The following is a 25,827-nucleotide window of genomic DNA, read 5'->3' as shown; positions in this document are numbered from 1 at the left end:
TGGTGGTGCACGCCTTTAATCCCAGCACTCGGGAGGCAGAGGCAGGCGGATTTCTGAGTTCGAGGCCAGCCTGGTCTACAAAATGAGTTCCAGGATAGTCAGGGCTATACAGAGAAACCCTGTCTCAAAAACCCAAAACCCAAAACCAAAAAAAAAAAAAAAACCCAAAAACCAAAAATCAAAAAAACAAAAAACAAAAAAAGAAGAAGATAGATAAATCTTTTTTAAAAAAAGAGGCAGCTTCATTAGGATTTTAGAACTGGAGTTATGGCCTTTCTTATTATTCATAGCATCTGTCACAACACTGGATATCTGATATGAAGTCAGGAATCATTGCAGATCATGAGAGTGCCCATTCTCTACTGGCCCTTTTGTCCCTGCCCTGTGCCACTCCAATCACCAGAGTGGCCCAACATGTCCAGGGTATCTGGCTGGGTATCTGAGCTCTAGAGCCCACCTTCCTGAGTCTGTATTGAGTGTGCTTCTTCATCTACAAAACTCGGACTGCAGTAAGATTTCATCGGGCCGTTGTGAAGATGGACGTATCAGATGTAAACATGGGAAGATTTGCACAATACCCAATGAGTGCTTGGTACAGGAAAGTGACCGGCACATACTGATCTTCTCCCCTCACACTTCCCCTGCCCTCTCAGGCTTGCCATCCTGGCAACTGGCAAACTTGCAAAAGAGTTTAAGTTTAAGGCAAACTTAAAGAGATTAAGCTTTAATCTCTTATTTTAGCCCAGGCCCTAAATTGTCAGTCACAGCCAGGAAAACTGGGAGGCCCTTTATCTGTGACATCTCAGAATATGGAGTACCAGAGGAGGATCAGTCACATGGTTCTGAGGTCACATGGTCAAGGCAAAGTCTGGGCCAGAATCCAAAGATTAATGTCCAGAGAACTCCGCCCTGGGTATGATTAATTTGCTATCTGACTCCTTTGGGAGTTTGTAGTAGAACTTGATGATTGGTATACTTATTTCCTAACACAGACAATGGGATTTAGCTTAACAATGTTGAACACTTGGTCTACGTACTGCCAGCTGGGTTATAAGTGAACTGGCTAGATGGCTGCCCCACCCTTGGAGATGGGAGCCAAGTCTCAGGGAGGATGAATGTTAGAGGGTGAGGCCTCTCAGTAAACAACATAATCCTGCTAGGATCCAGTCAATCAAGGGCCCCAGAATCCCCAATACGTTCCTTCTGGTGGCTCTGGGCATATGTTAGATCATGTATGCCTTACCGTAACCCTTTCCCAGAGACTATCTTCACTTTGGCCCAAGGCCCTATCCATGAGGTGAGGTGGACTGGATGGTCCACAGCCTGGTCTGTTACCCATGCTAGCTTCCCCTGCCCCACCCCTCGTGCCTCACATGAAGTAATAATAATCATAGCTTCAACCCGACTCAACATTCTTCCTGTGCCCTCTCCAGGGCTGTCTCCACAGTACCTCCCTCCCCATAGCCTTGGACACATACATGCTCAGCAGCCATTAATTATCTCTATGCCACATCCAGTTTGCTCACCTCTGTCCAAATAAGTCCATAGGCCATCTGGATCATAGAAGGCATTAACTCAATACTCAGGGTTGGAAGGAGGACCCCCTAGAAGCTGTCAATTACTAGGACAGGGAGAGGGGTTATTTCTAACTCTGGGGGTAAGGACTGAGTTAAAATTTGCTCTCCTGGCAATTCCTAGTGCCTAAATGCTAACTGCCTTGGATTAGCCACCCAGTTCTAGGAAGAGCTGTAACAAGAGAGGACCCTCTCAGGGTGCTTCTTGATGCAGGTAGGACTTGGAGAAGAAGGAATCTGTTGGAGGAGGCTACATACTCCCCAAGTGCCCCAAACCTCATCAACCTGGAAACCATATCCAGCCATCCATTGGGCTGAAGGCTGAGGCTACCTTTGCCTTCAAGTACAGACATTGTCACTAGTAACCCACAGCGAGAAACAGTGTTGATCTCAACCATTATGCCATTTCTAAGCCAGCACTGGGACATCAGAGGTGGTGGGAGATGGGGACATGACACAGGACACAGACTCCATTGGTAGCTCTCCAGGTGGGAAGAAAGTCTGAAGGCTTTTAGTGGTGATTAGGTTGTCAACAGGGCCTGGACTCCTAAGGTCCCACAGATTCCAGAAATAGGAAGAGAGTTTCTGAGAGCAGAAGTCTGTGGGTGGAATGAGAAGTGGGGACTTCTAGGAGGGTCTCAAAATGAGTCATCACCAGGTTTCTAGGTAAAGAATGAAATCTATGGGTGTCCCAAGATGGAGAGCAGGGGGGAGACACTTGGGAAAGAAGCTTTTAGGGGGTTAAAACTGGATGAAGGCAGCATGATTTTGAAAATGGGGTGCTGGTAGTTTTCTGCCACCCAAGTTGGCAGAGGACCTTCCCACAATCTCCTACTTCCATTACTGTCTCCGTGCCCTGCTTTTGTGGGTAAAATTAGGGTTTAAAGTCTCCCTGTGCTGGCTAGGGCACCTACAGGCTCTCATCTCGCCCAGGAGTATTTGGGGTTTGGAGTTTAGCTCCCAGGGGATAACTGAAAATGAAGATATGGTTGAATTTCTCAAGGGGGACAAGGAACAGAACCATTTAAGGAGAAACTGAAAGGGGAGGTGGGCAGGGGCTCTCCTGGCAGCAGGACCCTGGTTTTAAAAGGCACTAAAGGAGTCACTGCAGCTGCAACCCTGCCAGTGTTAGGGGCCGTGAGGGGCATTAGGAAGCTGAGGGTGAGATCCCTGGATGAGGGCTCTCAGAGGTAGTGTGGGTAGAATGGATGAATCTGTGATGCAAGTGCCAGATAAACCTGTGTCCTGGCTCTCTTGTCAGAGCCAGATTAAACATGCTAGCTCCGCCTCTTGCCAGCTGTGTCAACAACAGAGCAAGGTCTGGAGCTCTCTGGGCCTCCATTCACTCATCTGGAAAATGGGGCTATTAATAACACTGACATTACAAGGTTGAGGCGGAGGATACAGGAAACCAGCCCAACCCATGTGACAAGGTATGTGTACTTAGGAGCCATGAAAATGGAACACTTCTCCAAAAGAAAAAAAAAAAATTGAATGAACAAGTCAGTATTCTGGGCCAGCCCAAGAGGCCCCAGGACAGCCTCTCAGGTATTTGGCCCAGTAGTAGAAGTAACTTCTCCAAAGCTCTGACAGGGATCCAACAAGCTGTCACTGGTACTGCACTAACAGGTCCCTGTCTTGCTTTTCGCCCCACTTATGTAAGAGACACATAGGTGGGCAGCTGGGTCCTATGCCATGTAGGTCAGAGGTATCTGGAGCCACACCTTGCCAGGAGCCCCAAGGCAGGCTGGGGCGGGTCCCCATTCACGCCCAACCCTTGTGGCTCATCACCCAGAACCTGGGCCACCGCGCGACAGCCAGTTCTCAGATTCACCATGCCTTAGCTGCAGGAGCAGGGGGTACGCAGCCCTGAGCCTGCTGCAACGAGGAAGAGAAAGGTGAGCGGGGAGTTTGGGCAGAGCCTGCTAGGCAAGTCCTTTACTGTGAGTCTTCTGGGGTTGGGGGTGAGGTCTGTGGGATGGAAGTGAGCACTGGAGAGAGTTCTCAGAAGTCTCATTAAGGCAGTCCATATAGACCAAGGTGAAGCTGGGATATGAGGTCCCATGTACAAGAAAGGAAATAGTATTGCAAAGTGTGGCCTCAGCCTTCTTTTTTTTTGGGGGGGGGGGGCAGCATTTGGCACCACTAGGGTCTGGAGAAACCATTCTTCTCTTTGGGATTTTTAAGATGCAGGGTGGCACTGAGGTAACACCTCCATTAGCAGCATCCTCAGGATTTCTAGAAGCTCCCATTCCCTTTGCCTCTGAGCAGAGAAAGAGAAACACTTCAAGTACCAGAGGGGTACTTGAACCTGACCTTGAAGAATAGTGGTCAGAAGTCTTTGCAAAGCAGGAGTCCTGGTTGATTTGCTCTTGCAGGTGAGCAACTGGCTCTAGGGAATATTGAGCCCAGAGCCTCAAGGCAGCCACCTCCAGTGAGCTTGTGTTGTTCCCAGATTGAAGGAGCATGTGGGTTTAGGAGGCAGTAAATTACAGGTGACCAGCCCCAGGAGCAGCAAGGCATGCCTCAAAGGAGGGCAGCTACCCATTGCCCTGCTAGACCTGGCAGTGACTCATCATGTGTCTCTGTTGCAGGGCGGTCTGGTCGAGTTGGGCCTCTCTGGGGCTGCGGTGGCTTTCCCCAGGGGACGCTGTGACACGCCCTCTGAGGTTCTCCCTTTCTCCCTGTGGAGCTCGAGGGGTACAGCCACCCCACAGGGACCATGCCAGAAGTGCTTCTTCTCAGGTCTGCCAGCTCCATCCTGAGGACCGTGTAAGGAACCAGGGTCCTACCATCCTCCTGCCTCCATCCCCATCGCCATCTCCTGTGGGGGAGTACTTAGCACAGCACCTGAGTCCCAGACCTGGATTTAAGTCTTTTTCTCCTACTCACTCACCCTCTCCACCTTACTGTCCAGGCTTCTCACTTCTCAAGAGATCCATGACAATCCTCCAAGAATATGATGACAGATGACTCTGTACTGGGAACTTTTCCTGCCTCATCCTCTCATGGTAGCACAGGGCATAGATTATAAAACAGCTCAGAGACACAGGGTGATTTGACCATAGCATACACTTGAAAAGTTAGTTGAACCCTAGCAGATGCACAGACGCCATGCTAGGCTGTTTCAAGAAAACATTTATTGAGCGCCCGTTGCATCGATGCTGAGGGCTAACTGGGAAGAATAAGAATATGTAAGAAATGGATCTTCACTTGCGAGGGATTCGTACAGAAAGCAAGGGTTCTCCTTTACCTATGTATCACATACAGTGAGGATGTGGTGAGCCAACCAACATGTACTGGGCTACCACAGTGATGACTCATGGCCAGAGAACAGACGTAAGTTGGGAATGACCCTACTTTCCAGGAACTTCCTGTGTGCTTCAAAAACCAATCTAGAAGGTGTTGGGGGAGAGAGAGGAGCGCTTCCTGGAGAAAAAGTTGAGAAGGTTAGAGAGGTTCTACGTCCAGATGGCTCCCACTAGTCTCCTGCGAGGCAAGCCTGGGTGCCTACCTGAGGTGGAATGACGGTTAAGACAAAGGCGGTGAGCAGGCCCTGCCACACCCCTCTGCTCTATATGCACCATAGCAAGTTGCTCAAACATACCTTGGCATTCTCATTCCCTGCACACCTGGCGAGGCAGCAAAGAACCCCAAGTTTTTATTTATTTATTTATTTATTTATTTATTTATTTATTTATTTTTGTGAAACGCACAACACTGTGCTTGTATGAGAAGAGTGCTGGGTGGGTGAAAGCAGCCAGTTTCCTGCCATCTTGGAATTCTTCCTCCTTGGAATTCAAAACACAGACAGAAGTGAGTCAGCTCAGGTGCTTCTCCCACTGGCCACTGTCATTTTATTACTTGAGGAGACTTCCTCCTCCTGGAAACCAACACTGATTCCAGAGGACTCTAACCTTCCAGAGTATCATGTGTAAATGACCAGCTCCTTTCCTCATTACTGTCTGTAGTGTCATCTCACCTGCAGGGCTCACCGCAGGTCACCTGTCCTTCTGGAAAGAGCAGACAGTCAAACGGAAAGCCTCCATTTTTTTCCCCTTAGTACTGGGGATTGAACATGAGGCCTCCCTCACACATGCTAGGTGCGTGCTCTGGCACCCCAGGTCTCCAAAATGTTCTTTGGAGAATAGAGTTTTGATAAAACTATGAGCCATTCCATTTGGGGATCTCTCGTCTGGTTTCACCTATAGTTCGAGCACACTTGGCTCTCTTGTTTCCTCACTGTTATAAAAATGATGCCTTGCTAGACATCAGCATACATAGACAAACAACAAAATCTTAGCTTCCTCCAGCAATGACAAAGAAGCCAAGCTGTGTGAGGTTGGGGATTCATGGAGAAGGCACTTGGTATAATGCAGCTAAGTCCACTTCTGCCACTAGCTAGAACCCTGAGTGAGCAGGAAGGACAATAAATATATTCTAACTCAGGTGATTGTCCCTTGAAGGGCTTTGGCTTTCAAGATCTTTGCAAAGGGAGATCAGCAATTTAGCCGGGAATTTGTCTGGAAAATTCCCTTTTTGACTTTTTCTCTTAACCCAGGTACCCCAAATTCTTTAAGCCCAGGACATGAGGGTTGAATATGACCCTCATGGGTCCATTCAACCATATGGGCCAGCTGCAAGGGTAAGTGAGGTGTCCCCTTCCACCAAGTCCTGGAGGAAGAACAGGATCCACCTAAAGGGAGGGAGAATAGACCTATGGATTTGCTGAAGAGTTCTTCTGCACTGGGTGCCAGACCTCAGGAAAGGCCTGTTCTGGGAAGACTGGGCTTCCCCTCACTCTGTAATCAGGATAAGTAGCTTAGCCCTCGGGCTTCCCCCAGGTGGCTGTCTTTTCATTTCCTCTGTTTACCTTTGTGAAAGCCAGAACCAGTTTGCCTAAATTTAATTAGGAGGGGAACTGCACCTGTACCTTTAATGGTGGCAACTTAAAAACAGACCTGTTGAGAAGAGGTTGTTAAGATGCTGAGAGATTATAAGTAATTCTGTGGTGGCTCTCCAGTCTGTGCTTTGGAAGATGGATCATCTCTGTGCACAGGGTTTGGCCAGGTCCCATCTTTGGAGGATACAGCTCTCCATGGGAGCTCATGGGCTTGTTTGACAACATTACAGTCTTTGTCCTCAAGTGGGGCAGCTTCTACCCAGCAGTCTCAGAGAACCACTGTGTTGTGACTGATTCTCCCAAGTCAATAAACCCAGAAGGCTCAGAAATCTCGGCTTTCTCATCCTTTCTATCCTCCCTGGAGCAGGTGTGCCCGAGAAGGAGCCAATTCAGTCCTCCACTTCTGCACCAGGGCATCATAGCAGCAGGAGGGATGCTCCAGCCCTATGGTCCAGGCCTTACTCACAATGTGCACATAGAAAGGACCAACTTTGTCCTCTCCTTCTTCCCCTTCCTGCCCCTCTACCTTCATAACCCCCTTTGCTTTAACACATATCTCAGGTTCGTAAGCAGACTGCTGCCAGGTGGGCCTGGGTGTGTTCGAAAACTTAGTTTGAACCTGAAGTACCAGCAAGGAATAAGGCCGAGTGTACGAAGCAGGTAACTGGCCTGGCTTCCTGGGAAGTGGGTAGGGATGGGGCTAACCCCACCCTGACAAACAAATGGGACTCCTTGGAGCCAGGATCATACCCTGGGGGCGTCTATGACTAGCTCTACAGGTTACCCACTACACACTTCCAGTAGGCTCTGTTTACATAGCTATGACGATGATGTGTCCCTGGTGTTGTACAGTCTTGCAGCGCTGTGTAGTTCTGAGGGTGTGTATTGAAATCCCTCTGCTTATCTACCCAGGCAGGTGGGCGTAGCCAGGTAAACTCTGGGGAGGGCTCACACTGAGGGACTGAGGGATGGGGAGACTGATATGATGACAGAAATCCAAGAGCTGGTCCTTACTCCGTGCTACCCAGCCTAGGAGGCCAGAAGGAGCTAGGACAGGCAGAGCCCCAGGCCTCCCTGACCTGTGTCCTCTCCATGGCCAGTCAGTCAGCATTGAAGGCAGACTGCATGGAAGGAGCCTCTTAAGATTCCAAGAGTTCTAGAAATGGCCTCTGCTCTACTCTGAGCCTCTAGGCAAGTTCTGGGACTAATAGGTGTGAAGAATGATGATGTGGTGGTGGTGGGAGGGGGGGCTGCTTCTCCTACTCTTAAAGTCTATGCTGTCTTAGAGTGGAGGCTCAGAGTCTCTCAAAGCCAGAGTCCAACCCTTTTCTTGTTTGGACACTGACTCAGAGGGAGTCATGAACTTACACAGAGACACACTGCAAATAAGAGACCAGGGGAACTTGAGTTCTTCTCCTATGAGGGTCAGGGGCGGGGCACTAGAGGAAGCGAGATAGACACACAGGATGTTCTAACCAATGTTACTCATCTCCGCCCCCCCCCCCCCCCCCCAGCTCCTTAATTGATGGGCAGACACTCTCCAAAGAGTCTCCAAGTCATGGCCTCCAGCTCTCAGCTCCAGAAAAGGCAAGGGCTGCCTCTTTGGATGGTGCAGGTGAGTTTTCATGAATGGAGTATTTCTGGAGGGAGTTGTGGGGGCTGCTGGGAGCCGCCAAGCAGAATTCTGGGGAAGAGTACATGAAATCTTGCTATGTCCACTTTCTAGGGACTCCATCTAACGCTCCTCTCAGGGCTGCCACAGCTGCCGTTAGGGCCAGGCGTGATGGAAGATTAAGGTTGATTCTTTCCTCAGAAAGGTCGGCAAGGGGGGCCAACTATGGGATGGCCCTAGCAGGCAGGCCCTGAATGCTTAGGCTTTGGAAGGACCTTAAGGGGCCTAGCCAGATGACTAACACCTTGGGAGTTTGGACCTGGTTAACTGGGGCATAGGGCAGGCAGATAGATGCAAGCTAGCACAGTTTGTTTTGGATCACCACATGCTCTCTCAAGTGACCTTCCCCTCAGATAAGTGTGCCTCAAGGAAGGCAGTTATCATTCACCCTGAAATTTATCTGGATGATAATGATAACACAACAGCATTTGTTCACTTTTATCAAATGCACAGCAATATTGTTACAAAAGCAGCATTTCAAAATTAAAAAAAAAAAAAACCCAAAAAAAAAAAAAAAAAAAACCCAAAAAAAAACCCCAAAAAAAAACCAAAAAAAAAAAAAAAAACAAAACAAACAAACAAACAAAAATATCCCACCCTGAGGGCCTCTAAGTGAGAGCTGATTGGGGTTGAAGACAAGTTGCTATCAAGTGGCCATGTTTGAAGTGGTGATATATTTTGTTGTACGGCCTTCTATTTGAGCATGCCTATATTCTTCTCGTGATTAAAGTGTCTACAAGTTTGGGAGTGTGGGTAGCAATGTGTGAAATGGAACAAGGCAGGGAAGAAGGAGCCATTTCTAAATCTCTGAACTACAGAGTCATGTTAGATCCAGGGACCAGAGAAAGATGAGGAGGCCCATGCCTCTGTCTCAAGTCCTCCTCCCTTGTATTTCTGCTGAGTCAGAGTGGCTCAAAGACAACAACAGGGCCCAGGTTTCTCTGCTGTGTCACAGGTATTTTCACAGGCTAGAGGGAAGTCACTGTGCTCACTTTCAGTAGGGGAACTGAGGCATAACAGCTCTTTCCTGTAGTCTCAACACTTAGGAGGCTGAGGCAGGGTAATTGCTGCAAATCTAATGCCAGCCAGGGACAGATAGCAAGTTGCCAGCTAGCTCTGTCTCTAAATAAATATAAAAGATGATGATGATGGCGATGATGATGATGATGATAAAGCAATCAAAGAAGTATAATGCAGAGAGGCCCTGGACTTCATTCTCAGGTTCCTTCACTGAGTGGGCTTACTGCTGTCATTGACAAGCTGCCTCTGGTGGCCTTGACAAGAGCCTGGCTTGAGGGCTGAGAGGGTCTTATGGGGATGCTGCTTCCTTTAACACCCCCTCCCCCCGTCAGGGGTAAAGGAGAAGGAGCCAGACTGTCCCTTGGTTTCAGGGAATTGGTTTGCTAGGTTCCAGAGGAGGCAAAAGGGAGAGAGCCTTGTGGGTCTCAGGCAGCTATCACTGCCTTGCTCCCGGGAGCCCAGGCAACTCACTGACCCATTGTCTTCCCTCCAGTGCCCCCTCCCTGCATGAACCCAGCTTGCTTGTGCATAAGTTCAAGTGCATCCTGAGGCACTTGAAGGACAGGTGCCAATACCATTGGCTTAGGCCAGGGAAGCCCTAGGGCTCCGAGGTCCTGGAAGTGGGTGGTAGCATTGGCATTCTTGCAGTTGAGAGAGAAGGAAGAGAGATGATATGGAAGAGCTCAGAAGGGCATCTGGCTCCCCTGGGAGGTACAAGTGATGCTAGCCTGGGGACCTCAGTTGCTCAATTATAATCACAACCATCCTTAGCCCTGTAGCTGCAGGCACAGGAAAAAAGCAGGTCTGAACAGACTGAGTATGGGATCGCAGTGAAGGACCCGTCTACAGCACCATTTGAGCATCTGGAGACAGGCAGGATAAGGAGAGGACACTGGAGTTAGTGTAGGAGGGTGTTACAGGAAGGGACAAAGCTACCATGACTAGTCTAGCAAGATTGTGGGAATCTGTCACAGACAGGCCAGCCCTGTCTAGCTGGCCCTGTCTATTCTCTCTACCTTATGTTCTGGGCTTTAGGGATGCTGAACTAGATGAGGTTCATTCCCGCCCTCTATGGACTCCCAGCCTCTCTACAGATAGATTCTGAGAGTCAACATGGATAGAGGAAGGCTGGGGTTTGTGGGCATCCTAGATGTGGAGGACCTTTGGCTATCCTCAGACCTCTGGCTCCATTAGACTGTTGGCAGGTGAGTGTGTGTGTGTGTGTGCGCACACACACACACACACAGAGGTAATAGACCTCTTATCCTCATGGCTGTCAGCAGGTACCCAGAACAGAGGATAAATGGGCTCCTCCTATAGGCCCCACTCATGCAAGCCATGTCCCTGGGGAGGGGAGGATGTCGATGGAACAGCCCAGAGCTCCAGATGTACCTGGATTCAGTGTCTCCCATCAGCACGCTAAACCTTGTTTAGACCTGGCATCCTTTGTCTCCCTAGGTGAGGAAGCTCATGAGGGCTAGAGGGGACAGACTAGGCTATGGTGGCCATTGAAGGAAAGAAAGGGGAGGGATCACAGGTTGGGTGGGTGGGTTGTGAAGCTGCCTGGTGGCATAGCGCTTTCAGAAGATTAAAAGCAGGTAGGCAGCAGGACATTCCAAAGGCCTGGGAGGGGCATGTGTGGGATCCAGACAGGAGAGAAAATCCTGTCCAGCAGCCCATGTGACTGGGTCTCTGTTGAAGCACTTTCCCATTTTCTTCTGAGCAACAGAGGGGAAGGTGGGCTAATTGCTTCCATTGAGAAAAGGAACCTCACAGGCAGGTTTAGTGATTTTTCCAATGTTCTTCTCTCTGTTTCTCTTTGTCTGTTTCTCTCTGTGTGTCTGTCTGTCTTTGTGTCTGTCTTGCATCTCACTCTGTAGCGCAGCAGTCCTTGAACTTGCCGTCTTCCTGCTGCAGCCTCCTGAGTGCTGGGATGAAAGATGTTGGTCTTCACAACCAGAAGTGATTTTCTCTGAGCCAAACACCTTACTAGAGGCAGAGCTGCTCAGGGTCCCTTCTCCCTCTTTAGGTTCTAGATAGACCCTGATGCACATCAGGAGTCAGGCTAGCCCCAAGCCTCCTCACCACCAAGCTGCTGCTACAGAGCTCCTGGATTCTTGCCTGCTGGAGTCAGGGTTCAGCGAAGCGCCCTCAGAGGCTTCTTGGTCTCCTCTAGTTCCCAAGAGATTTGAGGGTCCTACATTCCAGTCCCTAGGCTAGACTCCCAGGGAGCAGTGGTGCCAAGCCAGAGGCTGGAATCTGACCTCCACACAAAGGCAGCCTTGTGCCAGGGCCTGAGACACATTTTTTTCCTAGCCCTTTCTAAGTTGAACATGAACCCCAGCTGAAGAAGGAATGGGGGCGGGGAGGGGGGGAGACTCAGGGAGAGCAGCTGCCAGGGTCACAGCAGATAGAGGTGCTGCCTGGAGTAGCTTTCCACCCCCACCCCTCCCCCCAGGAGGTTGTCAGTCCTACCTGGAAGTTACAAGCTGGGGATTGGGAACTGGAGGCACTTGGCCTAGCTTGGTCCCTAGGCCAGGGAGGACCTCTGAGGCCCAAGGGTTTTAAACCATTTTCTAGTCCCTTACTCTTATCCCAGGGGCACATGTCAGGATCCAGACTGGAGAACCAAACTGGAGAGACAGAAGGGAACAAACAGGTTTCTATCCTTATCTCAAGAAGCTCATAGCCGGAAGCTAGGGAGTCTGAAGGGGCCCAGCTGTCGCTTTAACCTGTTTTGGGGAACAGGACTAGGGGACAGTGGGAAGGGATTTCCCAGGGTCTGGAGAAATGGTGTATCTATGAAACGGAGCCAGGAGATTATCCATTTCTGTCAACCAAAGATACGTCTGAAGGGTTCATGGAGAGACTTTTCCAGGGATCAAGGACTTGGCTTCTCCTAGACATTATTCAGACAGTGCTTCATGTCCTGACCCTCTGCCCTCTCCCAGGGACTTTCTTTTCTAAGCAGGTAGGAGAATTCCAGACTTCATTCCTCTGTAGCAGGTGGTCTTGGCCTTGGGTCTCTTATGTTTTTCCAAGCTGGCTAAAAACCCTAGAGCCCAAGAGCTGGAAGGAGCTCATAGCTGTTACCTGTTCTTCTTTGTTATCATTCAGACAGGGAAACCAAGGAAGGCTTAGGAATGACAGATATCTGTCTAGGGTCACTCTGCCCTTGACCCATCACTGGGACACCTAGCAGGGGACAGCCAGCTTCAGGGCCTCTCCTACCAAACACAGAGAAACAGAATCGTTGAACTTTTAGCAGAATAGTCTATGCCACACCACCGAGGTCTGGACAGACCACTCTGACCTACGTGCCTGTCCTTATTCTTCATATCCCAAGGCCAGTGTGCCCTCTGCACCTTCTATATCTCTAAAACTGTCACACACACCCCCCCCCATGGATTCCATAGGTCACCCAGAGGCCCTCACCATGGGATCCCTGTGTGAGAAGACCTCCCGGGGCTGCTTCTCCACGGGTCATTGAGGGAAGGGGTATGGCATGCTGTGAGGCAGGTCTGAGATCCTTCATGTGGTCTTAAAGGAGAGAGCTCTGTCACTGGTCTGAGAGCCTGGTGTCCTCAGGCCCAGTGTGAGTCATCCTTCCCCCCCCCCCAATATGCTTGGCTTCTGAGGTTGACTATTCCCACAGACTTTAGGAAACAACCCTATTCCTCACCCCTGTCCTCCACCCCTCACCTTCCACCCCTGTGCTGGCGTTTTTCTCCTCCCTAGTCTGCAGTTTAGAAAGCTTTGTTCCAAAAATCCAGAGCACACACCTCCCTGCCTGCCCAGCACCCTTTAGCACAATGGGTGGATTGATAAATGCCATGCCAGGGTCATGCCAAGATGAGAAGCAACATGAAAGTAATAGATAAAAGGGGAAGACCAGACAGTGTGTGGGGAACAGGACAAGCCCTCCCCACATGCCCAGCAGCCTGGCTCTGGGATAGGCAGTTACCCAGCCAGTACTGCTCTGTGGCTTCTAGCACGGGCCTTTTTGCTAGCTTGGTTCCATTTGCATGGCAGATTGAGCCATATTAGTTGCTGTTCAGAGTCTTCTCTAATGGGGATCCTGGTTGCCTGGCTCGGTGATAAAATTTCAACTAGCTATAAATCGTGGCTAGTATTCCAGCACTAACCTTAAGCATAGCAAAGAGCCAATGGTTGAGCTCCGGTTGAATTTTGAAGGGTTTTGGCAGTCCCACCTGATTCCCTACGTTTTTCCAGTCTCTAGCAGACCACCGCAAACAGGGAGTGTCCCTGAGCAGCCTACAACAGCCCATGGACTCAGACCTACCCACCCTCTCTCTATTCACTGGCTAGTCTTCCTAGCTATGGGACACAAGACAAATACGGGACTAACGGGATGGGTTTCCTTTCCTTTTATTTCCTATGACTGGCTCATCTATACCTCCTGTGGGATTCAATCTCCTCCTCAGAGACATCTTCTCCCCTGCCCCTCCCTGCCTCCCTGTGAATTTAAAAAGTGCATATGTAAGTGTGTGTGTGTGTGTGTGTGTGTGTGTGTGTGTGTGTATGGTGTTTGTACAGGTGTGCATGTGGGTACATGTGTGTACAGATTCAATATCGGGTGTCTTCCTCTGTTGGTCTGTACTACTTTTTAGAGACAAACTCTCCTGAATGCACTGTACACAGATTGGATAGAGTGCTTGTTTGTCACTAAGCTTAGGAAAGCCACTTGACTCCCCACTCCCGCCCCACCCCACCCCACCTCCCACTCAGTGTCAAGGTTATAAATACCTTCCACCATGTCTAGTTCTTTGTCTGGGTGCTGGGCATTTGAACTCAGGTCCTTATGCTTGGACTGCATCTCCCCATTCCCCGTTTTGCTTTTCTTTTTTTTTTTCCTTAATGCTGTGTAACTAATACGTATTTTCTTGTATCATTAAGTATTCTGATATCTTAATGACTGTGTGGGAATCCCTGGTTCCCATAATGCATTTCACTCGTCCCTGTTGGACCATGGGGCTGTTTCCAGCAGCACAGGAAGAAGCCCATCTCCACAGGCTTACTGTATTTGTCTCATTGTTTCATGCGTGCAGCCTCTTAACAGCATCATGGCTGACTCCAGAACTCCTCACTCCTTCTGTGAGACAGTGCTGGCAGCCACCTTTGGTAAAATTATCAGCTGGTGTCTTACATGTATCCTTCTGAACAATGGCGCCTGGCCGGTGGTCTTTGCTTGGCTATGCTCTTGCTGCTTTGGGGGTCTTTTCTTCTAGAGGAATCAAGAGTGAAGGGTAGCAGGCGGGCAAGATGGCTGTGGGAGAAGTTATGCTAGTTATCCTTAGGACAAGGAAAGAAAAAGGGGTATAAAAAGAGACGAGGAGGAAACGAGGAGGACCGGGCTTCTGTTCTCTCCAGTTCCGGCAGAGGGTCCAGCTCTCCCCTGCTCTGCTGCTTCCACCTGCTCCTTGTTTCATTTCACTCTATGGAGTGGCTTCAAATACCTCAGCATCTCAGCATGTGTGCCTGATCTCATCTTACTTGTCTATGTCAGTCTGTCTATCCTGAGGGGGGAAAGAGCTGAAGAGCTCCGATTGTGTTACTCATCACCTACATGGAAGAGCACAGCCCAACTGCTTGCCTGCACAGTGATACATGGGCGTGTGGCCCGGTGTGAGGCTCTCTTCTCACTCCTGTGGCCAAGGCCCTGCACCTGTGGGCAGGGATGGATCCTTCTGACTTCTCTGGCTTGTCTTTAGCATACCACACCAATAGCTAAAATCCAAGCTCAGACCTCTTAACTTGTTGTCTAGACACATCCCCTTGGCCGTAGGGTTGGACGTTGGCGGAGGGCACAGTGTCAACACAGGTTTGGGAGCGGGAAATACCCCCAGACCTCTGTTTTCCATTCCTTCAGTTCCAAAGTCCAAGGGCAGGCTTTTCGGCTGGTGCCAGAAGCCCAGGGGCCAGAGACATGCAGTGGACTCAAGCCAGGGGGACACAGGCCAATGTAAATCACACCAGGCCCCAAACTATAGGGGCTTGTTTTGTTATGCCCTACCTGTGAGTCTTTGGTACTTTCCTCCTGCCTGCATTTGGATAGCACCATGCCCTGCCCTGCCATCTTCCTCAGGGCCTGGTGATTTAAGACAAAAGTCTTAAATCTCTTTGCCACACAGTCACTCCACCCAGCCCTCTACTAGAATGAGAAGAAGGCCAACGTGTCCTTCTATAAATACCTAAAGGCCTCTACTCTGTATCAATCAGGCTGCTGATTCCCAGGACCCAGAGGAGAGGCCACCTGTATTTGAAAGCAGAAGAGACAGTTGCTGGGCAATTAATTCTAATGCTTTGTCTTAATTTGGTTCCCAAAAGTTGCACTTCCAGACACTGAGGGTCCCACCCAGTCATCCTGTAAGGCAATTCTTTATTGAACTGGAGGGAAACAGAGACTTTTAGATGGCACGAGCAAGGGACTGATGGGGGGTGAAGAACAGACAGGATCGCCATGAAGGGGAGCAGAGAGATCAGAGTTAAAGGTCCGCCACCATGTAAGATTCCGGGAAAGAGGCCCCAGGGGACATTCCCTTGCTTGGGTCTAGGGAACCAAAGACCAAAAAAAAAAAAAAAAAAAAAAAAAAAAAAAAAAATATATATATATATATATATATAAAATGTTAACTCAGGAATACTGGGGGGGGGGGAGTGTGTGCGAGCCTCAGTGAAGTTTAGAAGTGCCCAGCCATTGAGCTAGTTAGGCATATTATAAATTAAGCTGACATGTGCGTGCCTTTCATTCATGAATGCAGAGAGCTTTAACGGGTGGCTAAAAGTGTGACCTGCCAAGATCTCTTCAGTGCAAATTAACAGTTCACCACTACAGGCAGTTGCTGCTATGGCTTACCACCCAGTTAGCTTGGGTGTGGGGATCTTCAGCCAGAGGGCAGCATATGGATCTTAAAGTGACATAGAATATGTCCTTGTCACGGGGCGAGAGGTCTTCCGGCTAGAGTCACAATGTGTACAAAGGTACAGAGAAAGGAGGCAAGTGGGGCTGGGAATGTCTCAGGAGATAAGGAGTGGCTGAAGCTGGAATAGCTAAGGGTTATGAGTGTGTGTGTGTGTGTGTGTGTGTGTGTGTGAGAGAGAGAGAGAGAGAGAGAGAGAGAGAGAGAGAGAGAGAGAGAGTGTGGCGGAGAACAAGGGAGCAGCCAGAACTCGGTGTCCAAAGCGCCCGGAGAAAAATTTTGGAGCAGATCTGATTTAGATTTAGAAGGGATACTTTGTACTTTGGAAGCCTGAGGAATGTAGGGCAGATAATCAGCTAGAAGGTTCAAGGTTACAAAGATAAGATTTGGGCAAGAGTCACTATCTCTCCCCAGAGGCGATATGGGAACCAGGTTTATAGCGAAGTCCACCCTGAGGGACAGCACACCAGATATGGACAGTGTGAGTGTCAGGGAGTGTGGGTCGGAGCCCCAGTTCTGTCAACCAGCCCCGCGACCACTCAGCCTCCCTGCGACCCACAGCTTTAGCTGGGTGGCAGACGATTGTGGGCATACAAGACGGCAGCCAACTCACGTGACAATGGTGGCCTCTCCTGGAGAAGGATGACTGGGTCTCAGGAGGAGAGGGTCTCTGGCCTGTTTCATGAGACAGCTGGACTAAGAGGGAGCTGAGTTGCAGTCTAACCAACCTCCTCTCTTCCCATTTTGTTTTACTTTTTTTCAAGCAGCGGGTAAGCTGAGCACACAAAAGCAAAAACATAGGCTCTAGGAGCTAAAGCAGGGACGAGGCAGAAAAAAAAATAGATGAACTCTATCCAAAAACATGCATCAAAAATGTAAACATGGCTGGCGCTGGAGCCCAGGGGCAGGAACACATTCTTAGAATGTGCTTGAGTTCAATCCAAAGCTTCAAATTCCTTAGCACCAAACAAAAATTTTAAAGTTTTTAATCTGATCCAGTAATCCTACCTCTAGAGGTCTGTCCTGTAGAGAGCCTGAGATGGATGGCTTGTTAACGGCTATGTTTGATCTGACCCACATCATTTTTAAAATATTTAAATGTTCAAAAACCACAAGTTTTATATATATGTTATTATATAAATATAAATTTATATTATATTATTTTATTATATTTATTACATATTATAATATATTATATATTACACATTACATATTATACATTATATATTATATATTATATATTATATTATATATAATAAGTCTGACTATACACATATATTCAGACTTCTGATAACTCTTGGTCTCCATTTGTCTTAGTTGCTTTTATTTCTAAGATAAGACACCATGACCAAAGTAACTTATAAAAGACAGTATTTAATTTTGGGCTCATGGTTCCATAGGGTTAGAATCCATGAGCATCGTGACAGCATGAAGCATGACAGGAGGCAGGCAGGCAGGCATTCAGGCAGGCAGGCAGGCAGGCAGGAAGGCATGGTGCTGAAGCAGCAGCTGAGAGCTCATGTCTCAATCTGCAAGCATGAGGAAGAAAGAGAGCTGACTGGAGATGGTTGAGGCCTTTTTGAAACCTCCAAACAACTCCAGTGACACACCTCCTCCAACAAAGCCACAGCCCTTAATCCTTCCCACACAGTTCCACCAACTGGGGACCAAGTATTCAAGCTCTTGGGCCTGAGGGGACATTCTCATTTGATCCACAACACACCTACTGGGCAGCAGGTGCCACCGCTGAGTAGCAATGGCCTTTTCTGTCCAGCTCATGCTTCCATTTCCTCAACAGCAGCCCCTGACTTCTCTTAGCTGTCTAACAGAGGCTTGGGGGCACAGGTATTGTCCTTGCATTATAGATTTCGCCCTTAAATATTTTTAATTGACAAATTAAAAACCATGCACTTATGATGGAGTATTATAGTGTGAAATGGCTAAATTGGGACTGTTAACATACACACTACATCACAGACTAAATTTTTTGTGCTGAGAGCACAGAGCCAGCTCAGCCATTTTCAAACAGACATGTTGTTAGTGACTGTCCTTTCTCAAAGTTGTAGCTTTTCTCAGACTAGGGACATATCACACTGTTCAGGGTCTCCATCAAAGGCAAAGAAACTGAGGGTCCACGTGGAAACCCCATGTCTAAGGGAGCAAGAGAAATCCATCATTTCTTTGTGGAAATGGTGGTTGTGTTGTAGGTTCCACAGCAAGTCCCTGGGCCCTCATTCATTTATTATTTATTGTTGTGCATTATTGATTATGATGCTGACACATGAGCCACAGAAGTTTCATGGGCATTTTGACTCTTCCCTCCTTGGTTATCTCTCAGATGGCGTGGTCTTCCCCTCTCCCGCCGTGTTTCTTTTTGAATACACACCAACAGCACTGATGAGCTGTGTTTGTGGCTCAGTGTAGACTGCTGTGCAGGGTGCATCCCCAGCAGTACACAAGACCAAAAAACAATGCGACTGTGACAACAGCCAAATAAAAAACAAGTCCTTTCTGCTATGTTTGGGTAAGAAGGCCACCCACGTTCACAGCCCAGGCTTCTGACCCATTTCATATTTCTTACGGGAAGTATTCCATTTTTGTTATCAAAACAAGAAGTATCACTGTTTAGCAGTAAGCCTCTTGGTCTGGGCTGGAGATGCAGCATAGCAGCAGAGCCCTTGCCCTAGCATGCACAAGCACCTGGTTTCAATCTCCAGTCCATGGAGAAAAAGCAGAAGGAAGTCTTGGCTTGAGGGAGGCTTTAGTGATGGATCACAGGACTGAAATTTACCTCTGCCCGTCTTGGCAGCTAGCAGAACAGGTGCAGTGGGCCGTGAGCTTCTGCAAGAGACCATAGGAAGAGGAAACCACTTTCTCTAGGCTAAGCCATCAAAAGATTCTGTCCCTTAGGACAGCAACTAGGTGTTCAGCTCTACACACACTAAGCACACTGGCTTCTTGGTTCTTGCTCAGTTTGGAAGGTCAATCTCCCTCCTCCTCCTCCTCCTCCTCCTCCTCCCCTCCCCTCTTCCTCCTTCCCTCCCCTCCTCCTCCTCCTCCTTCCCTCCCCTCCTCCTCCTCCTCCTCCTCCTCCCCCCCTTTTTTTTGAGACAGATTCTCATGTAGCCCAAGTTGCCTTCAAACTCGCTATGTGTCTCAGGACGAGCTTGAACTCCTGATCCTGCTGACTCCACGTCTTAAGTGCTGGTTCTATAGGCATGTACGGCCACACTTAGTTTATCTAGTGCTGGAGACTGAATCCAGGGCTTTGTGCAGGCTAGATAAGCACTCTACCCCCCTTGCTACATCCCCAGCCCTCCTCTCATTCATTTTTCTCATTATTTTAGAGGCAAAATAATACTTCACTAAGGTATAGTTTATAGACAATTTAATTCACCTATTCTAAGTATGCAACCCCCCCCAAATTTTTTTACTTTACTTATTTATTTTACCATTTTTAAAAATTTACAGTGTTCTGCCTGCATGTATAACTACCTGCCAGGCCGGGCGGTGGTGGCGCACGCCTTTAATCCCAGCACTTGGGAGACAGAGGCAGGTGGATTTCTGAGTTCGAGGCAAGCCTGGTCTACAAAGTGAGTTCCAGGACAACCAGGGCTATACAGAGAAACCCTGTCTCGAAAAACAACAACAACAAAAAAACCCCAATAACTACCTGCCAGAAGAGGGCACCAAATCTCACTATAGATGGTTATGAGCCACCATGTGGTTGCTAGATCAGCACGCTACCCCCTTTGAACTCAGGATCTCTGGAAGAGCAGTCAGTGCTCTTAACCACTGAGCCATTTCTCCAGCCCCTAAGTTTGCTTATTTATTATGTGTTTGTGGGTTGGACACGTAAAGGTACCATGCTATACAGGTGAAGGGCAACTTGCAGGAGTCAATTCTTTGCCTTACTGTGTTGGTGGTAGGAATGGAACTCAGATGACTAGGCAAGTACCTTTATCTACTGAGCATCTTGCCAGGTCCAATCTAATGATTTTTTAGAAAATTTCAGAGCTATGTAATCATCGCTATAATTCACTTTTAGAATATTTCATCAACCCCAAAAGATTTCTTCTTATGGATGTTCCCATTCCTGTTATAGGCAACCAACCAATCTTTTCCTGGATACTTCTCATAACTGAATTCACAAGATGCATGGTCTTTTTCATCTGGCTTCTTTCACTGAACATGGTTTGAGCTGTCTCCATGTTCAAATCAGAATCAGTACTTTGCTCCTTCTTATGGTAGAAATGGATCCCATTGTATAGATCACTTACATCAAGACAGCAAGCCTTTAGTCACCTGTCTGTGGATGTTGGAGTCCTTTCCCCTCTTGGGCTGAGAGATAATATTGCTATAAACATCCACATACAGACATTTGTGGGGATACATGTTTTTGTTTGTCTTGTATGGATACCTAGATGCCCCAATGCCAGGTCCTGTAGTGACTCTCTGAGAAACTGTCTCAGAGATAAGAGATAAGCTGTCTCCCATCTCCCAATAGGGCTATACCACTGCCTTCGTTCCCACCAGCACTGCCTGAGCATCCAGCTTCTCTGTCCTGACTGACCCCCCCTACCTTCCATGATTACAGTACATCCAAGAAAAAGATAACTTCTTAGGGTCACATTAGAGAGTGACAGGGTCAAGGTTTGGAACTCAAGTTACCCTGACTCTCTAATCCCTCCTCCAGCTTTCTGGTTAGTGGATGGAATCTGTAAAAGGGAGGGTTGGAGACTGGGGCTGCTGACCTGGGGCTGCAGGGTAGGACTCGATACAGATTCACAGGAAAGCCTTCTCTCTGGTGCCCTCCCCTGGCCTAGCTTGTATTTCTCTCAGGCTGCCATGTCCCTGGCCTCCTCACATTTCCTTCTGACTGGGCCTGGGCCTGTTCTTCTGCCTCAGAGTCAGGAACTTTCCCTCTTTCTACCACCTTCAAAATCTATTTGCAGTCTAAGAACGTATCTAAGAAGGGCACCTGGTCTGTTTGTTTAACTCATATAGGATCAGAGGCAAGATACCCTGTTGATGCCAGCCTGAGGTTAGCTAGCAGTATGAGGAAATTGACTTCTGGGAGGTGTGATGGAATGTGTCTGGCAAGCAGGCAGCAGTGAAGCCTCAGGGGTCCTGGACAGCTCACTCTCTACCAACTTGTGCTCACTCTTTTAGAATGATCATCCTGGTCCCGGGGAGTATCCCAGCCAGAATGGTGGCTTATACCTATCATCCCAGTACTTGAAAGGTAGAGGCAGGAAGATTGTAAATTTGAGGTTAGCCTTTAAAGACTCTGAAAACAAACAAGCAAACAGGCCAAAAAGGTCTATAAGACAATACCCAAGCAAACTTCCTGTACAAACAGGAAAATGGAGGAGAATGTGCATTTATTGAGTACCCGAGTCTTCCTCATCTATACATTTCTTCTAATCCCCATACTCAGTGACAAACACTGCACCTTCCCTCTGAGGAAGCAGATTCAGGCTGTAGTGTTTGTCTCAACTCACACGTTCAGTAGTTCAGCCAACAGGAGGATGCCTCCTGGTTCTGTTTCTGCCCACCACACACAGTGTCCCAAAGTGTGGGATAAAACATCAGGTGAGTATGAGTTCAAGTCCTGACTTGGCCTCATCCTTGCTGTGTGACATGGAGAAAGTGAGTGAAGTGGTCTGGGCCCCGGCTGTTCATCTGTAACATAAGCCTGTCTCAGTCCACACCCCGAAGATGGAAAAGAGAAGGCTGTGGCATGGCTGGACATCTAGACTTTGGCTGTCGGGTCTTCGAACCCAGGCTCAGCTGATTAGGGATCTTAGGCCTGTTGCTTTTCAGTCCCCTCCAAAGCCTTGACTTTCTGACCAACTGGATCTGTCCCCACCTGCCGGCAGGAGCCTGAGAAGCTCTGAGCCCAGAGATAGTTTTATTCTTGTGAGCTAATCAGAGCTTTGCTTCTGCCTGTCCTCATCCTTGGCAAGCAAGCTCTAACTGGATAGAAGCAGAAAAAGGCCTGTTTCTGTCTCCTCTTCCCTTTCCTGATGTATCCCAGAGCCTTGCTCATCTTCCAAGGCCAAGTAGCCTTCCAGCCCATCCCAGGCCTGGCTGGCCCGCTAGCTCTCAAGATTCTGTTGTAGAGGCAGTGGCAGTAGCAGCAAGCATGGAAGCTCTGCCCAGGTCAGAACTGGATTCTCTGAAGACAACCCAGGTAGGTAGGTTTGACTAGACTGTGGCCATCTTTCTTGCAGAGGAAGCACTATGGACAACCCGGGCAGATGGGAGAGTGCGCCTGCGCCTGGAACCTTTCTGTACTCAGCGTCCCTATACCGTGCACCAGATGTTCTACGAGGCCCTAGATAAGTACGGGAACCTCAGTGCTCTGGGCTTCAAGTGCAAGGACAAGTGGGAGCGTATCTCTTACTACCAGTACTACCTGATTGCACGCAAAGTAGCCAAAGGCTTCTTGAAGGTAGGAGCCCATCACGCTACATCCCTTCCCGTCCCCCACTCCCAACCCCCGACTCACTTTCTAGCTTTAGCTCTCAAAGGCCTCCTCCCCAACTCCCCATCAGGCAAGGTCCCTAGAAACCACCATTGTAAAGTCTGACACCACCAGATGGGCTAACACTATATCTGGGTCCTATGCTAAGAAGTTTACATTTATGGAGCCTTTATCACAGGCCACCTTCCAGCAAGGCTGGGAAACCTAGTAGTTAGGGCTCCCTAGAAAACCATAGAAAGGATCAACGGGGCTGCCAGAAACGGACTCCCCAGGAGGTTCTTCAGCTGGTAGAATCTGAGGTGGACCTGGTGGGGTCTCTGCAGTCTAGTGGAGAGCAAGACAAAGGTGGGAGGTGAGGGGGAGGCCCTTTCTACCCTTCTGTGTAGCTGACCTGCCTATCTGCCTTTGGCCTGGAGCTCGGCCTAGAGCGTGCCCACAGCGTGGCGATCCTCGGCTTCAACTCTCCAGAGTGGTTCTTCTCTGCAGTGGGCACAGTGTTCGCAGGGTGAGTGACTAAGCAGGGGTTGGTGATGGGCAGAAAATGCAGAGAGGGTTATTATCTGACCTCGTGAGCCCTCTGCCTCTCCCTAGCATCCCGTATCTCCCCTAGGGCCTTCTGGGCCTGCTTTTCCCCATCCCTGCCTGTTGAGATGACTAAAGGCTCTACCTTAAGACCTCTGAAGCTCCCCGAGGATGGAGGCTGTGTGTGTGTGTGTGTGTGTGTGTGTGTGTGTGTGTGTGGTTCCTCTGCCTCTGATATGATTTTCTTGGACATGTAGGGGCATTGTCACTGGCATCTACACCACCAGCTCCCCAGAGGCCTGCCAGTACATCTCTCATGACTGCCGAGCCAATGTCATCGTGGTTGACACACAGAAGCAGCTGGAAAAGATCCTGAAGGTTTGGTGGGAAGAAGAGTGAGCATGTGGTTAGATGTGGTTAGAAGCTGGACATCTACTCTAGAGTGGGATGGATACTCTACCTGCCACCCAGCAATCTTATTCCTACAGCCCATGTGAACATACAACATGCATGCATGCACATGCACCTGTGCGGGGACACACACACACACTCACATACAGAAAGAGAGGGGCAGACAGGACAGGGACAGGGGTGGAAGTTAAGTGGGTAATAGCACTTTTCACTCATACTTCTGGCCAGCCCATTATCTAACATGGCTTTTCCTCTGGACAGGGTCTTACCTAAAGGGAGGGATGTGGACATGGGGCCTCTCTGTGGCTTACTTTACTTGCTGGAAATGTGCCCTAGACCACAGCCACTCATTAGCTTCTGAGGGTCAGGTGCTCAGCCTTCTTCTGGAGAACCTGGGTCTCCAGAGAGACCATGGTAGATGCCTCCCCTCATCTCTGCTGGAAAAGTCTCTTAAGCCAAGAAGAAGCAAGCTGGAGCTTGTAGTTCTCACTTGGCTGTAGAAATCCTCCGTAGGGCAGGCCCAGGCCATGGGTGAGACCCCCAGTGGGAGCTCCTAAACAGGGGAGGGTTCCCTCATTGTTTAACATCGCTCCCTCAGGTGAGGCTGTGAGTGCTGACTAAGAATCACTAGCTCACAGAGAGACCTCCAGGAAGCTTCCAGCGTCCAGGCCTGCTGAGGTCGTACTAGTGCGGAAAGAAGCCAAAATGGGCTCCTCCCTGAGAGAGGCCGGGAAGAAATGCAGAGCTGGGAGCCAGGAGAGCTGTAGGAGAGGAGCTGAGGGGGACCCAGACCCCCAACAGGTCTAAGCGGGTACCTAAATCATCAACTTAAGAAGCAATTTCTCAAACAGTAGTGTTGACCTGGCAGGGTGTGACTACACAAGCCCTCCTGAACTTGTCAGTGAAGCTGAATAAGGTCCTCAACCTCGCATCTCGCACTTGGCCACCCTGTACTAGATTCAGACTCTGTGGGAGTTTGGTCAGTCCAAGACCTGTAACCACAAGCTTTTATACCAGTTTAGAGTGGTTTTGGAAACTCCATTTCCCTTCTGCTTTACTGTGAAGAGTTTCTCCAGTGGCTGCCTTGAATAGTGAGGGATTGTCCTGTCTCTTTATGGGGTCCTTTTTTGAGCCCGGCTTTCAGTATATCACTATGAGCATCTGCATTTGTCCAGCCTGGATAAATGTGTAGGATTGGGAATGGACGGATAGGTTTAGATTGTGTGGCCCTAACCAGTACTCTGAAACAAGGAGGACTGAGCTCTCTCTTCAGGCATCCTTCTCCTCTTGTCCAAACTTGGTCTGTGGGCCAACTGGTCAACCTTCTAGAACCATGGGACCTGAGTTTCCAGAGAGGCCATGGAAGGTGTCTTCCCTTGCCTCCACTGGAATACTCATCAGGGATATATATCTGTTCCTAGCATTTCCAAAGCACCCCGAGATTTTTTATGACCTTGAAGTACTCAGATAATCCAGAAGCCTCAGAAGCACTGAGGTCATTAGGTCATTTTCTGAGCCTCACTCATTATGGCCTAACTCAGAACAGAGCTAGGCTCCCCAAGGCCCACTTAGGCCTGAAGCCTTGATGGTTCAGGAACCAATCTAGCATAGAACGGAGGCCTCGTGCTCTTTCCTCATCACTCAGGTTAGCAGGCCTCTTGGTGTTGTCCTTGTTCAGCTCACGTTTAGGTAGTCATGATGATGAGACTTCATGGGCGGGGCTTCTGATACTCCTAGGAGACACAGTCTCACAAGGAACACCCTGACCCTCTAGCTCTTAAATCTTTCCAGCACAAAGAACTACAGGCAACTATGGAATGCTGGGAGCTGGAGAGTTAATCTTCCCCAGGGGTGAGCACACCAACTCTCCAGTACCAAATAGTCAGCCCTGAAAACATAATATACAAGTAACATTATAGAGACTGAGTATTTATGTATTTAGGAGTGTGTGTGTGTGTGTGTGTGTGTGTGTGTGACAATAATTAATGAAAAGAGAGGTCATGAATTTGAACGAGAGCTAGGGTCTCTGGGAGTGTTTGGTGAGAGGAAAGGGGATAGGGCAAATGATGTAATTGTAATCTCAAGAGAGGGATGGCGTTTTAAAAGACCCAATCCAGCGTGGCCAGGGAGATTGCTCGGTCAGTGAGTAAAGCATCTTCCAGGTGTGCATGAGACCCTGAGTTTACATCATCAACACACACATGAAAAGCCAGACACAGCAGCAAGTGCCTGTAACCACGGGTGCAAGAGAAGGAAGAAAACAGATCCCTGCAGCTCATTGGCCAAGCTTACTG

At 48.9% G+C, this 25,827-nt stretch overlaps 1 protein-coding gene across 1 annotated transcript in view; it reads left to right on the top strand.

Annotated features, from left to right (window-relative positions):
- The window catches only part of Acsbg1 (acyl-CoA synthetase bubblegum family member 1), a 60,050-nt gene that overhangs the window by 11,882 nt on the left and 22,341 nt on the right, over window positions 1-25,827 (top strand). Inside the window, exons 2-5 of the mRNA XM_021171826.1 lie at window positions 7,992-8,092; window positions 22,347-22,567; window positions 23,017-23,105; window positions 23,380-23,500. Of these exons, the coding sequence (XP_021027485.1) occupies window positions 7,992-8,092; window positions 22,347-22,567; window positions 23,017-23,105; window positions 23,380-23,500 (532 nt within the window). The remainder of the gene's footprint in view (window positions 1-7,991; window positions 8,093-22,346; window positions 22,568-23,016; window positions 23,106-23,379; window positions 23,501-25,827) is intronic.

This window comes from Mus caroli, chromosome 9, assembly GCF_900094665.2.
Source record: "Mus caroli chromosome 9, CAROLI_EIJ_v1.1, whole genome shotgun sequence".
In the NCBI taxonomy this organism is placed as follows: Eukaryota; Metazoa; Chordata; class Mammalia; order Rodentia; family Muridae; genus Mus; species Mus caroli.
The sequence above is the reverse complement of the archived record's forward strand: the minus strand, read 5'-3'. Positions and strand labels throughout refer to the sequence as shown.